At 47.4% G+C, this 12250-nt stretch overlaps 2 protein-coding genes across 11 annotated transcripts in view; both read left to right on the plus strand.

The window, feature by feature from the left end:
- Positions 1-8171, plus strand: part of huwe1 (HECT, UBA and WWE domain containing E3 ubiquitin protein ligase 1) — a 54443-nt gene extending 46272 nt beyond the window's left edge. For 8 of the 10 annotated variants that reach the window (XM_080014448.1, XM_080014450.1, XM_080014456.1 and 5 more), the window contains 13 exons: positions 217-432; positions 649-890; positions 3106-3208; positions 3661-3810; positions 3914-4159; positions 4412-4529; positions 4621-4761; positions 4863-5150; positions 5351-5456; positions 5673-5790; positions 5891-6072; positions 6375-6565; positions 7251-8171. In XM_080014448.1, the coding sequence (XP_079870574.1) occupies positions 217-432; positions 649-890; positions 3106-3208; positions 3661-3810; positions 3914-4159; positions 4412-4529; positions 4621-4761; positions 4863-5150; positions 5351-5456; positions 5673-5790; positions 5891-6072; positions 6375-6565; positions 7251-7353 (2204 nt within the window). In that variant the 3' untranslated portion in view covers positions 7354-8171. The remainder of the gene's footprint in view (positions 1-216; positions 433-648; positions 891-3105; positions 3209-3660; positions 3811-3913; positions 4160-4411; positions 4530-4620; positions 4762-4862; positions 5151-5350; positions 5457-5672; positions 5791-5890; positions 6073-6374; positions 6566-7250) is intronic. The other 2 variants (XM_080014452.1, XM_080014457.1) reach the window with 2 other exon arrangements.
- A 537-nt stretch (positions 8172-8708) lies between these two features.
- Positions 8709-12250, plus strand: part of l1cama (L1 cell adhesion molecule, paralog a) — a gene marked incomplete at its 5' end in the record, with an annotated part of 56643 nt that continues 53101 nt past the window's right edge. The window contains 3 exons of the mRNA XM_080014609.1: positions 8709-8742; positions 9948-10020; positions 10179-10240. Of these exons, the coding sequence (XP_079870735.1) occupies positions 8709-8742; positions 9948-10020; positions 10179-10240 (169 nt within the window). The remainder of the gene's footprint in view (positions 8743-9947; positions 10021-10178; positions 10241-12250) is intronic.

Raw genomic sequence — 12250 nt, forward strand, 5'->3', positions numbered from 1 at the left:
AGTAACGGATGGTAGTTTTATTTGCGATTATTGCAGGGCTCGACATTAACGCTTTCCCGGGGCAAGTAGACTTTTTAAGCAACTTAAAAAGCTTAATGTCAAACCCTGTTTTGTTCACAACAATTTTTTGACGTTTATAAACTTAATATGCATTTTACCCACTGGTGCATTTCTTTATAATGACTGCATTTGCCTTGTCGCCCATGCTCGTGTGCTGGCGGGGGCGCAGGTTCGACGGGGCAGAGAGCGTGGTGATCGTGGCCGCCCAGAAGCGCACGCTGGGGGGGCGTGAGCTGCAGCTGCCCTGCATGAGCTCCCTGACCTCAAAGACGTCGACGCAGAAGTTCTTCCTACGTGTGCTGCAGGTCATCATCCAGCTCCGCGAGGACACGCGTCGAGCCAACAAGAAGGCCAAGCAGACTGGACGGTTAGGTAGGAACACGCAGCAACACAGGATCCTGATTACCCTGGAATTGGGATAAGATAGCACTTCATTAATCCCTGGGTGGAAATTCAGGAATTACTGTTATGCAGCATGCAACATACTGGAAATACTTGACTGCTTGTCTCTCCCTCTCTGTCTATAATATCTCAGTTCAAGAATTTCCCCCCTGGGGAATCATAAACTTTTATGTTATCTATAAACAGGATCCAGCAGTCTAGGCTCCGCCAGCAGCATCCAGGCTGCGGTGCGTCAGCTGGAGGCAGAGGCGGACGCCATCATCCAGATGGTGAGGGAGGGCCAGCGGGCACGCCGCCTTCAGCAGGCCCCTCCGCCCACCGCCTCCTCCGTTTCCGCTGCCGCCACTGCTGTCGCCGGGTCCTCTGTAGCGGCTCCCCATGCCCCCGCTGGCGCTGCTCCCCCTGCCACCACAGCTACCACTGCCACGGTTAGCATGGACCGCACTGACAGCAGGCAAACTGCTGCTTACAAACTGCCAACACTTAGCAAAGCCCGTCTGCTAGCCAGGGTTGAGGAATTCACTGTTGATCACTAGAACAATGGTTCTCACCATAGGGTTTGGGGATTGCCAGGGGTCCTGCAAGAGGTTCCAGGGGCCCCCTGCAAAATGATTGTTTAATTTTGCCGTTATTTTATTTACAAGGCGTTTGTATTAGTTTGGATCTTAGCACTAGACCTGCCAACCTGCATGCATTTTGTGTACCAACCACGCAATGTTCGGTCAAAATACACTGGCATGAAATGCCAGCTGAAACAACGGGGTGTTTTTATTTATTGTAATTTAGTTACGAAAAACAATCAACAAAAACAAAACAATACCATACATTTTTTTGGTATTTAAATTGCATTCCTCGGATTGGACCAGGTGCTACGACCTTGTGCTGGTGGTTCTGAAACCCCTCTCCTCTCACTCACTCAACATCCACTGATAGGCGATGCAGTGGTACTTTATTATCCACGAGGCGTAACGCTGCATTGCTGAGGTAAAATGGGAGGTGGGGGAGTAATAAGCACAAAAATGTGACTGTAATGTTAACATATAAAATGTGAGATGCAACGTGAGATCTGTTGGTGACTAGAATCGGACGGTTTTCAGCTTGATCGGCCATGACTGGTGACCGCCCGGTATTGTGCTGATGTACTCATAAAAATGCTCCTATACTCAAACCAGTTAACAATGTAATGTTCCGTAGTTGACGCTCAAAAAGATAGAGAAGTGAAATGTCGGCTGTTTTGAGGTACTTCAAGGTAAATGAAGAAGAATAGAAAAATTATTTATCCATCACCTGCCAATATCCCAAAATTGTGCAGACTGCGTATCTGTCGCCTTCACTACAGCCAAGGGTGATGGATGAGTAAATGGAGTATTTTAGCTGCAATAACTCAAAACACCATGGGGACTTCCTGTTACACTATTGTTATCCTCAAAATATCCTGCCAAGGTTGGCAGGTCTGTAACGCACAGTTTCATCATAGTTTCACTTTTTGTCTCTAACTATAGTGTAGACACATATGGAAGTTCTATCTATACAATAAAAATGATTGGAACAGATTGGGGTCCCAGAGACAAACTTATCAAATTGAGTGTGAGCACTGGAGACTAGATTCACCAACACAACCTGCCTTGATGAGTCACCTGACACACTATGATATGGATTCTGCATATCGATCTTTTGGTAAATGCACATAAAATTTGAATTTGACCAGTAGCTTGTGATGCTCATCAAACTTTATCTTAAACAACTTAAGTTGTTAGATCTGTCACAATTATTACATAATCGCCTGATCACAATTTGAGCAGATCCTTTTTGTGAAAATTCGACCAAAAGATTCTACAATCAAGTATCATCAATGTCACTTTAATCAGTTGGGTTGAGCTAAATAATTAGTCTATCCAAAATCTCATGTTCCAATTGTCAATGCCAATAAATGGCTCATGTATTATTACAAGTTGTATTTTATTGTAGTGGCATAAAATGAAACAAAAGATTTGTTAATCTGAATACCTGTATGCAATCAACTAAGATTTCATGATCGTGTCTCTACAGGATATTGAACTGTACATGATTGTATACGTAAGCGTTACACTTGCACTGCTTGAAGGCCTGCTAGACAGTGTTATTCATACAACAGTTCCCGGCAAGAAGTTGCCTCATCTTTTTACAAATCCCCTAATACGACAGGCCAACTTAGTCTGGGGCTCACAATCAAGATTTTGCCAATTGTCCATCACTCAATATGAAGTGTAATTAAAGGGTGACTTGCACTGCCATGTTACTGACATTATCTACAGTAACCAATGTCAAGATGATGATCTCCCTACATCCCGTGTTCTAGTACATTGACATGGGCCCTGAATGACACTGAACTAGTTTGTAGTTTGAATGTATTGCCTGCTCTAGACTATGATTAGATGTTATAAGGTGCCTGGTGTGTTCTCTGGCCGATGGCTGAACGCTTCGGGGCCCCCTCCCTCTCAAAGATTTACTCGGAATGTTACGCATGGAAACTTGGTTCAGAAAATGATTAATGCATTACAACTCTGCTCCATATTAATCTTTTCCTTTTGTCTTTTCCTACCTGCACCCTAATGTTTTCACTGCTTCTGTCTCTGTCTTCTGCCTTTGTTACCTTTAAACCAGTCTGAAGTGCAGTCTGCATCGGAGGCACAGGCAGCGCAGAGGGATGATTCTCCCATGGATGTGGATCAGCCTTCCCCACTTGACCAGGACCCTGCCCCTCTGGGTAGGACCCACTTATTTCCCTCCTAGCAGTAAAAGGTCAAACCCATCCTGCCTTACAGTGGCCATCCATAAGTATACGCATCTGACAATGTAGATTGGAGAAGTTTGCAATATTAAGCAGTGCTGCTGCTAAAAGCACTGTCACCATAGTTGCATGTGCTTTAAAACTTTTAGTTTAAATATTCTGCTGCTCTTAGAGGCTGTGGAGTTGTTACCACCACCCTTTTTGACATGATGATGCTCAGAGCTAAGCTTTTGTTAAACCAGACTCAGCTTGTTGATAACCAGCTGCCTAAAGCATGGATGTGGTTGTTGGCTTTTGCACACAGAAGTACAGTTTTGGGGGTTTTTTCAGCATGTTTTGATAATTGCGCTTAAATGTTATTTATTTGGTTTCTTTTCAAAATATAGCATTTTATGAGAGAAAATGCAACTTCTTTGTGTGTTATTCAGATGAGGAAGGTAACGGCCAATCTGAGAGTGAGGAGAGGCTTCCAGACCTTCCTCTGCTCAGCGAGCAGCTGCTGTTGGACGAGCTGTGGGACATGCTTGGCGAGTGCCTGAAAGAGCTGGAGGAGTCACACGACCAGCATGCCGTACTGGGTAGATTCATATTAAGCGATGCCTTTTAAAAAATGTGCTTTGTAGTTATCATTTGTAAAAATAATTAAATTATTATTAAAAAAAAAAAATTCTGCCTACCCAGTTCTCCAGCCAGCTGTGGAGGCCTTCTTCCTGGTCCACGCCACCGAAAGGGAGAGCAAACCCCCAGTGAGGGACACTCGGGAAAGCCAGCTCTCCCACATTAAAGATGAGCCCCCACCGCTCTCCCCGGCACCCCTGACGCCTGCCACACCCTCCTCCCTGGATCCCTTCTTCTCCCGAGAGCCCTCCTCCATGCACATTTCCTCCAACCTGCCCCCAGACACCCAGAAGTTCCTTCGCTTTGCCGGTGAGTGGACAGCTCCATGGGGATCTTGAGTGAGAGTCACATGGGTTTGTTTTAGAGCCGTGGAGTCCGGCCCCGAGGGGGAGGCAAAGGAGACTGAGGGTAAATTACTTAGAGAGGAACTCAAACGGATGACTTGCAGCAACTGAAGGCGCAATATAACAGCAAAACAGAAAAAATATGAATTTGACTTTTATCCATTTGTCAAATTTTTCGTCTTCGTATCTAACAAGCATGTTTCTTGGTTTCTTCTAGAAACTCACCGCACAGTACTTAACCAGATCTTGCGTCAGTCCACCACTCATCTGGCCGACGGGCCCTTTGCGGTGCTGGTCGACTACATCCGCATCCTCGACTTCGACGTGAAGCGCAAGTAGGGGAGCCGCTGTTCTTCAGTCTGCATCGCTCTGTTTCCACAGGAGCTCATTCCTCATTGACCCCCTCCTTTCCACTCGTTCCTCCAGGTACTTCCGTCAGGAGCTGGAGCGCCTGGACGAGGGCCTGAGGAAGGAGGACATGGCCGTGCATGTGAGGAGAGACCACGTGTTTGAGGACTCGTACAGGGAGCTGCACCGCAAGAGCCCGGAAGACATGAAAAACAGGCTGTAAGGTTTTACCGCCTTTTCAAGGAGGCAGGAGAAGCTTGAAACTCCCAGATTAGTTTGAGACCCTCCTTTAACGACCTTCACCTTCCTTTCTGTTCCAGGTACATTGTGTTTGAGGGCGAGGAGGGCCAGGACGCCGGTGGGCTGCTGAGGGAGTGGTACATGATAATCTCCCGAGAGATGTTCAACCCCATGTACGCCCTCTTCCGCACCTCTCCGGGCGACCGCGTCACCTACACCATCAACCCTTCATCGCACTGTAATCCCAACCACCTCAGCTACTTCAAATTTGTTGGCCGTGTGGTAGCCAAGGCTGTGTATGACAACAGGCTACTGGAGTGCTACTTCACCCGCAGCTTCTACAAGCACATCCTGGGCAAGAGCGTCAGGTACTGGAGCTTCTAAAATGCTTTGCAGACCGGGTCTTTTCTGTTGTTGGTTACTCCAACTCATGTTTTTATTGGTTTCTAATAAACTGGGGCCGGATTCTCATAAGTGGTCTTAAAGGGGACTCTTAAAGGTGTAGTACTTGGGAGTCTGTAAAACCACAACGCTCCACCCTGACGACCTTTCCTTTTTTCTTCCTCAGGTACACTGACATGGAGAGTGAGGATTACCCCTTCTTCCAAGGCCTGGTCTACCTGCTGGAAAACGATGTTTCCACGCTGGGCTACGAGCTGACGTTCAGCACCGAGGTTTGTTCCTTTTATCCGTTGTTCATGGAGCTTCCTCTTTGAAATGATTATCAATTTCGAAAGGCCTGGCTAGTTGGCACAATCATACAATTCATCTTTGATTAAAAGGGTCACGATTTGATTCACTTGACTTGATTTTGACGGCATAAGTTGGCTCAACAAAATCACCCGCGGAGAAGTTGCGCTGAGAGTCCTCTACTCGTTGTGGGCGTGTAGGTCCAGGAGTTTGGGGTGTGTGAGGTGAGAGATCTCAAGCCCAACGGAGCCAACATCCTGGTCACGGAGGAAAACAAGAAGGAATACGTGCACCTCGTCTGCCAGATGAAGATGACGGGTGAGGAACACGGCGTTGGGTCTCTTTGCGGGGCAGCTGGGCGACGCGCCGAGAGGCTGTTTTTCTTGAGTGTGAAGCGAACATGTCTGCCTTCCCCCAGGCGCCATCCGCAAACAGCTGGCAGCCTTCCTGGAGGGCTTCTATGAGATCATCCCCAAGAGGCTCATCTCCATCTTCACCGAGCAGGAGCTGGAGCTGCTCATCTCTGGTCTGCCCACCATCGACATCGACGACCTCAAGGCCAACACGGAGTACCACAAGTACCAGTCCAGCTCCATCCAGGTAGACACACACACACATCAACAAAGTCAAAACGCGAAACAAATACTTCAGCGGAGCGATCACTCGTCTCTTAAAGTAGCACAAAATCGTATTTCTGGATTGTTTGGAGTCCACCTGGGTGAACTGGGCCACTATGCTCATTGACCCAGGTCCACTCCATATGATTTTTTGATACTTTATGATGTACTAGTCCATTGCAAATGCATTGATCTAATGCTCAATGTTTGTCCAGGTCCATTTTATTCTGAATGAATACATTTTTCCTCCAAAGATGTGAAATGAACAGATGAGTCTCGTTTCAGATCCAGTGGTTCTGGAGGGCCCTGCGCTCCTTCGACCAGGCGGACCGCGCCAAGTTCCTGCAGTTTGTTACAGGCACATCCAAGGTGCCCCTGCAGGGCTTCGCGGCTCTGGAGGGCATGAACGGCATCCAGAAGTTCCAGATCCACCGCGACGACCGCTCCACTGACCGTCTGCCATCTGCTCACACCTGGTAGAGATTCCGTTCGCAAAATAATAGAACTAGGGCTGTCAAAGGAGTAAAATAATAAATTGCAATTTTTTAATTTTTATATTTGGCTCAAAATTTTACATTTAAGATTTGTTTCCATTTTAAGAGTGGTGTGAAACATAAAATGAACTATCAGGATGTATTTAATACCATTGTCACCGTTGTTCTGTTCGCACTGAACCAGTTTCTAAGACAAAGCCTGTTTACATGTAGTGCTCTGTGCGAGCGTCAGCGTGGCAGCTTTCTAATGTGTTTATTAACGCTGAGCCATAATGCTGAGGTAGCGCTGGCGTCTCACTGACGTCCAGTCGCCCCCGGGAAAAAGTAAACCTCGGTAGCGGTTAAAATATTTCAACAGCTTTGCCGCACACAAAAAAAATTTTTTTACTTAAACTTGCAATTTGAGAAGAGCTGACGCCACATGAGCCATTCCCGGTCACAGCGATCACGAAAATCTCTGAAATCCCAGAAGGGCTGAATTGGGTTTCGAACTATGGATGGTTCAAAGCATCAAAAATGAATGTAATTTAAAAATGCACGTATTCATGTGTCAGCTTGGGGCGGCCGTAGGTAATAAGCAATGAAATGGTGAATATAATGTCAAAGGATGGTGCTAATGTTCTCTTTGCGCTCTCTCTCTCTCTCTCTCTCTCTCTCTGTTCTTCAGCTTTAATCAGCTGGACCTTCCGGCCTATGAGAGCTATGAAAAGCTGAGACACATGCTGCTGCTGGCCATTCAGGAATGCTCAGAGGGATTCGGACTGGCCTAAACACTGAGACTCTACCCATGCAAACACACGGACACACTTCACCATTTAGATGAGCCGACTCTCGAGACATTCATACTGAAGACCCTTAAATGTGCGTGCGCGCACGTACACACACACACACACACACACACACACACGTACACACACACACAACACATGCACTATTTGCCATCATTACTGGATTACTTGTTGAATGGCCTAGACTTACTGGTTTCTAATTCATATAAAGTCACAGTTAAAACCAGCGAGCGAGCTGATTGACATTGCCTACTACACTCAGCCTCATGTTGACACAACAGTGTTGTTCCCAGTTTAATGGCAAATGCAAGAGTGGATTGAGAGGATTAAAAACAAAACATGGACTAATATAAGAGACGTTTTCTCCATTTAGTTTGATTTCTCTGTACAAAAGGTTTGGGAGTTTATTATGTTTAATCTTTTTTTTGTTCTTCTCTGGCTGTGTAAAAAAGAAGGTTGTGTGTGAACAGGATGGTTATAAAACCTTTGGGGAAAAAAAATGTTGTTTCTCGTTGCAAATTTGTGACCTCACAAGCCTTGGAGATGGGGGAGAATTTTTATGGGGGGTAAAGAACAACTTGTCAAGTTTTGGGGATATTCACGAAAATGCACTTTTCAAAAGTTTTGTGGCATTTTTAAGGAAGCATAGTACATAACAAAAAAATGAAGAGACCACCTGAAGGAGATGAAGAAATTAACCATAAATTCTAGAGTATTTTTGGCTATTAAAATCGCTGACCCAGCCTTGAGCCTTTGAATCAGAGAGTGAAATGACTACATGAATAAATGCATAAAATCGAGTCTATTGTCTCTTTTAACAGTGTTTCATCGTCAAAGGCAGCCAAGTCACCCCCGCCCCCCCAATCTAAATTAACTACATATTCACCACGCAGTGTGTAATCATACACATTTTGAATTCACTTGATTGAGATATTGAGTGAACTATTAATGCCGAGGCATTTCCTAATACGGAAAAAGGTCTAGACACTTAATCACAAAGGTACTCATGGATTAACGTCAGTGGCGGATAAAATGTCCCACGCAAGGTCACTGGATAGCGCACTTGGAGTGCTTCGAAAACTTTCAACTTAAAGAGGCACTAGACATTTAATGAGCGCGTTCAACCGCTTATGGTTTATTTGCTTGTTGGGGTCTGGCCTGAGCACATTTCCCATCCGCCGTACGGTCCTTCTGCTCCGCCAAAGCGTTGCGTGTCGGCGCAGACTCTGCCCTCCTCATGGTACCCGTCTCTCCTCACCGCCTCCCGCGTGCGCTTTGTTTCCACTGGAGGACATGCTGCAGGGAAGGAAATCCAATTTTCCTCCGGTGCTTCCCTGATGCCCCCACCCAACCCCCCCCTACCCCTCCAGTGTGAGCCGCAGATTCGGCTCAGCGCTCGATTTTGCTCATGCATAATTTCCTCAAAACCCCGTGGCATCAGTCGCTGTGTGGAGAATGCGATCCTTAATTATAGGAGGCAAATAATGAGGGACGCTTCCCAGGGGAGTCATCCTGGACGAGGTTTGCACAACACTGCTGCACCCAGTATTGCACCCGGTCCGGCTGCACGGTTCTACTGGTTAAGAGGATTTTGGTGTTCCTGTTTGCTCTGAAGCGATCACGCACGCCTGGATGCCTGTCTCCTGCTACTGACTGCTGGTAATTGAGATATCAGTGGAGCCGTGGCTGGTTTTCAGCTGCAGTGCTCCAGCCCCTCCACTAGGTGGGGATTGTGAGACGAGAAATGAGGTCTGCAGTCAAAACACACACACACACACACACACACACACTACACGCGCACAGCATTAGTTTGTAGCCCATGAATTCCAAAACTTTTGAGGCCAAGGTCCCCTTGGCAGAATATACTCCAGTTTGGGACCCACCCACGCTCCAGAAAGTGAACTTCTACTAATTTAACTTCAAATGTCGCTGCCAAAAAGTGCAGATCTCGCAACAACAAAACAAACTCACCATCATGGACTATATGAAGTAAATATGTTGTAAAATATATATCTACTTGAATGTATTTTATAGTAACTGTATATATATTTATTTTTGGTGGGGGTGGCATTTACAAAAATAACGGAAATGTATCCGCAAAACCTTTGAAAGAAATAAAACAATTTTGCGGCGGACCCCCTGCAATTGCTTCAAAGACCCCCTTGGGGGCCGCCGACACGTTTTTTGGAAACCCTGCCCCAGCCGAGTCACTTGACCTCCCCCGTCCCACGTGCCCCCGAATAGAAATGATTGATCCCGGCGTCTGAAACACGGGCTCCAGAAGACGACGACGATCGCCGCACGGCTGAATAAAAGCTGAATAAGCCAAATAAATCACGATATTACTGCGCTTGCAGAGCGTGAAATAAACCAAATAAACCAAAGGCTTTGTTTGGCTTTAAGCCCGAATGAGAGAGGCGGCGAACTCATCTCATTACAGTAATTGGTTGAATGGTTCTAAGTGTCTGAATGGAGATATTTATACTGGCGGGCAGGATTGATGGCTGTGATTAACCCTTTCCTCGGCGGAATGCGCCATTCACTCTCCCAGTGAACTCTCTGTGATCTTCCTCCAGCCTGGGTGCTGGTGGTGGTGGAGGTGGGGGTGGAGGACCGCTTGGAGACCCTTGACAGTATCACGGGCCTCCAGTGCGCGTTCCATCGGATGCCTGTATATCAGAGCCCAGTGAGTGCGGTGGGGACTCTTCGCAGGCCCTGAACATAAAGCACGCAGCTCTGCCCCTTATTTATGAAGCCTCCTTTTACTCCTTTTACTTTTTTTTGTTGTTGTTGCTGTTGTTTTCCAGGTTTGTCTGCTGCCGAAGCGTGAGCGTCCCCGTGGAGATCGGAGAGGGGAAGCGGCGCGGAGGTACAGCGCCGGACGGGCAAGGGGAGGGGGGGGGCCGCTCTGACGAAGACAATGGCGCGAACGTGCCGGGCGGGGCGCTGGGGGCCTGTCATCGCCCCCCCTGATCAGGGTTTCTATTCGCGCTCCGCCTGTGAGGTTGTGTCATTGCGGTATCACTCGCCGGACCGACGGTAGAGTTGCCGTTTCGGTGATTGTTGTGCCCTGATGGGGCTCAGCTGGGGGACCGGTGGGGGGGGGGGGGGGGGGGGGTCGCACACTGAAGGAAGGGATGCACACCAGCTCGGAGACCTCGCGCCGCAGATCCAAAACACAAGTGGCAGTCGAGGTCTCGTCTAAAGGTCACGGCGCGTTGTGGAAGCCCCGCGTTCAGAGGTATCCTCCTCGCGGTCACTATCTATTCATCACGCCGCATCCAGTGATTCGTTGCCAGACTTCTGTGGCGCGGCAGCAGGCACCTTGTGGCATTTTAGGGGGCGAGCTGTCCTCAAACTGTCCCAGTTTAGACCCACGCAACCCAATCAGACTTATTTGGTAAGTGTTATTGGTCAATAACCGAACGATACTGTGGGAGTCTCTGCCAAACGGTTGGGGGTTGAGGGAGGGAGACGGGAATCTTTCTGGCACCGACGCGGCGAGAGTTTTCATTACAAGGATTAACAAAAAGGCTGGCTGGCCACCAGGATAAATAACGAGGATCAATCTGTGCGCAGGAGGAACGGCGCTCCACACCGGCCGCTGGACGGCTGACGAGCCCGCGCGCTGATCCCTCTCCGCGACACAGACCAGCGTTAAGGAAGCTCCCCGCACCGGATCCAGGCGGCCGCCGGAAGGAGGCCGCGCTGCTGTCCGCAGCCGCGGGCTTAACCACGCCCCTCGGTCGGCCACATCTATTTTCTTTTTATGCATTATATTTAAAACATTTTTTTTTGCTTTTTATGTCATGATTGCATGACGTTATGAAGAAACTAACTAGGAATTAAAAAAAAAAAGAGTGATTGTCCTTTTCCTGTAAAAGCTCATGAGTCTGCGACGAAGTACACAAATCACCTGATTGTGTAATTCCTGGACTTCCCGGAAACAAGACAAGGGACATTTCCGTTTTCTTCGTTGGTGGGGGGGAAGCAATCCAAGTTGGAAAGCTGCTCGATCTCGCGATCGGCTCACTCACACTGTTTTTGAGAGAATGTCCACCTCATTAAAAGTTCCGAAGCCGACGCAAAACCTTCCTTTTGTTGCAAAGCACGTTTCCCTTCGGCTCCCGGCCTTCGTCACCGCCTCATCAGTTTGTGGTTTTCAACTCGAAACGTTAGACCTAAATCTCGGCATTTTACGCCGAGGAAAACCTAAAGGAATTTTTTTAGTTTTTCACAAATTAAAAAAAATTATTTCTGTTTCCAAGTGGAGGTAATGATTTTTTTGTTTTTTTGTTTTCCAGTGTAGCTATTTACAAGCAGTTGAGCTGCTCTAATGAGATCTGTCTGGGCGCTGGTCATATCTGCCAGGCGGCCGCTCCGAGCACGGCGGGGAAACTAAATCAAACTCATTTCCCTTCAATTAGCGAGTGATTAACGCCGGGTCAGAGTCTGCTCGCTGACCTTCCATCCAACTAATGACTTTAGCTGGATCAATGGAGCACTGAAAACAGCCAGCACATCAGCGCCCTAGCAACAGAGCATCCGACAGGCCCTCCGGGAAAAAAACAAAAAAAACCTTTGGGTGGAAACGACGGTTTCGGAAACGCAGTTTTTTGGAAAAAAAAACGAAGCCACGCAAAGTTTTTACTCGTTTTTCTTTTGTTCTATTTTATTTTCCCCTATCTTGATTTATCTCTTTCAGCCCTTCGCGGCCTCTTCTCTTTTCTCGGCGCCTTCTCACTTATGCTTTTCTTTTTTAGCCCTATTTCACAGTCTGAGACACTCTCTCACGCGCACACGTCTTAATTTAGAGCAATCGCACCAACCTCTGTCGGCACCTCTGTCATCCCTCTTACCCTGACGGGGTATGCTGCCC

Source organism: Zeus faber (assembly GCF_960531495.2).
Source record: "Zeus faber genome assembly, chromosome: 15".
NCBI classification, from domain to species: Eukaryota; Metazoa; Chordata; class Actinopteri; order Zeiformes; family Zeidae; genus Zeus; species Zeus faber.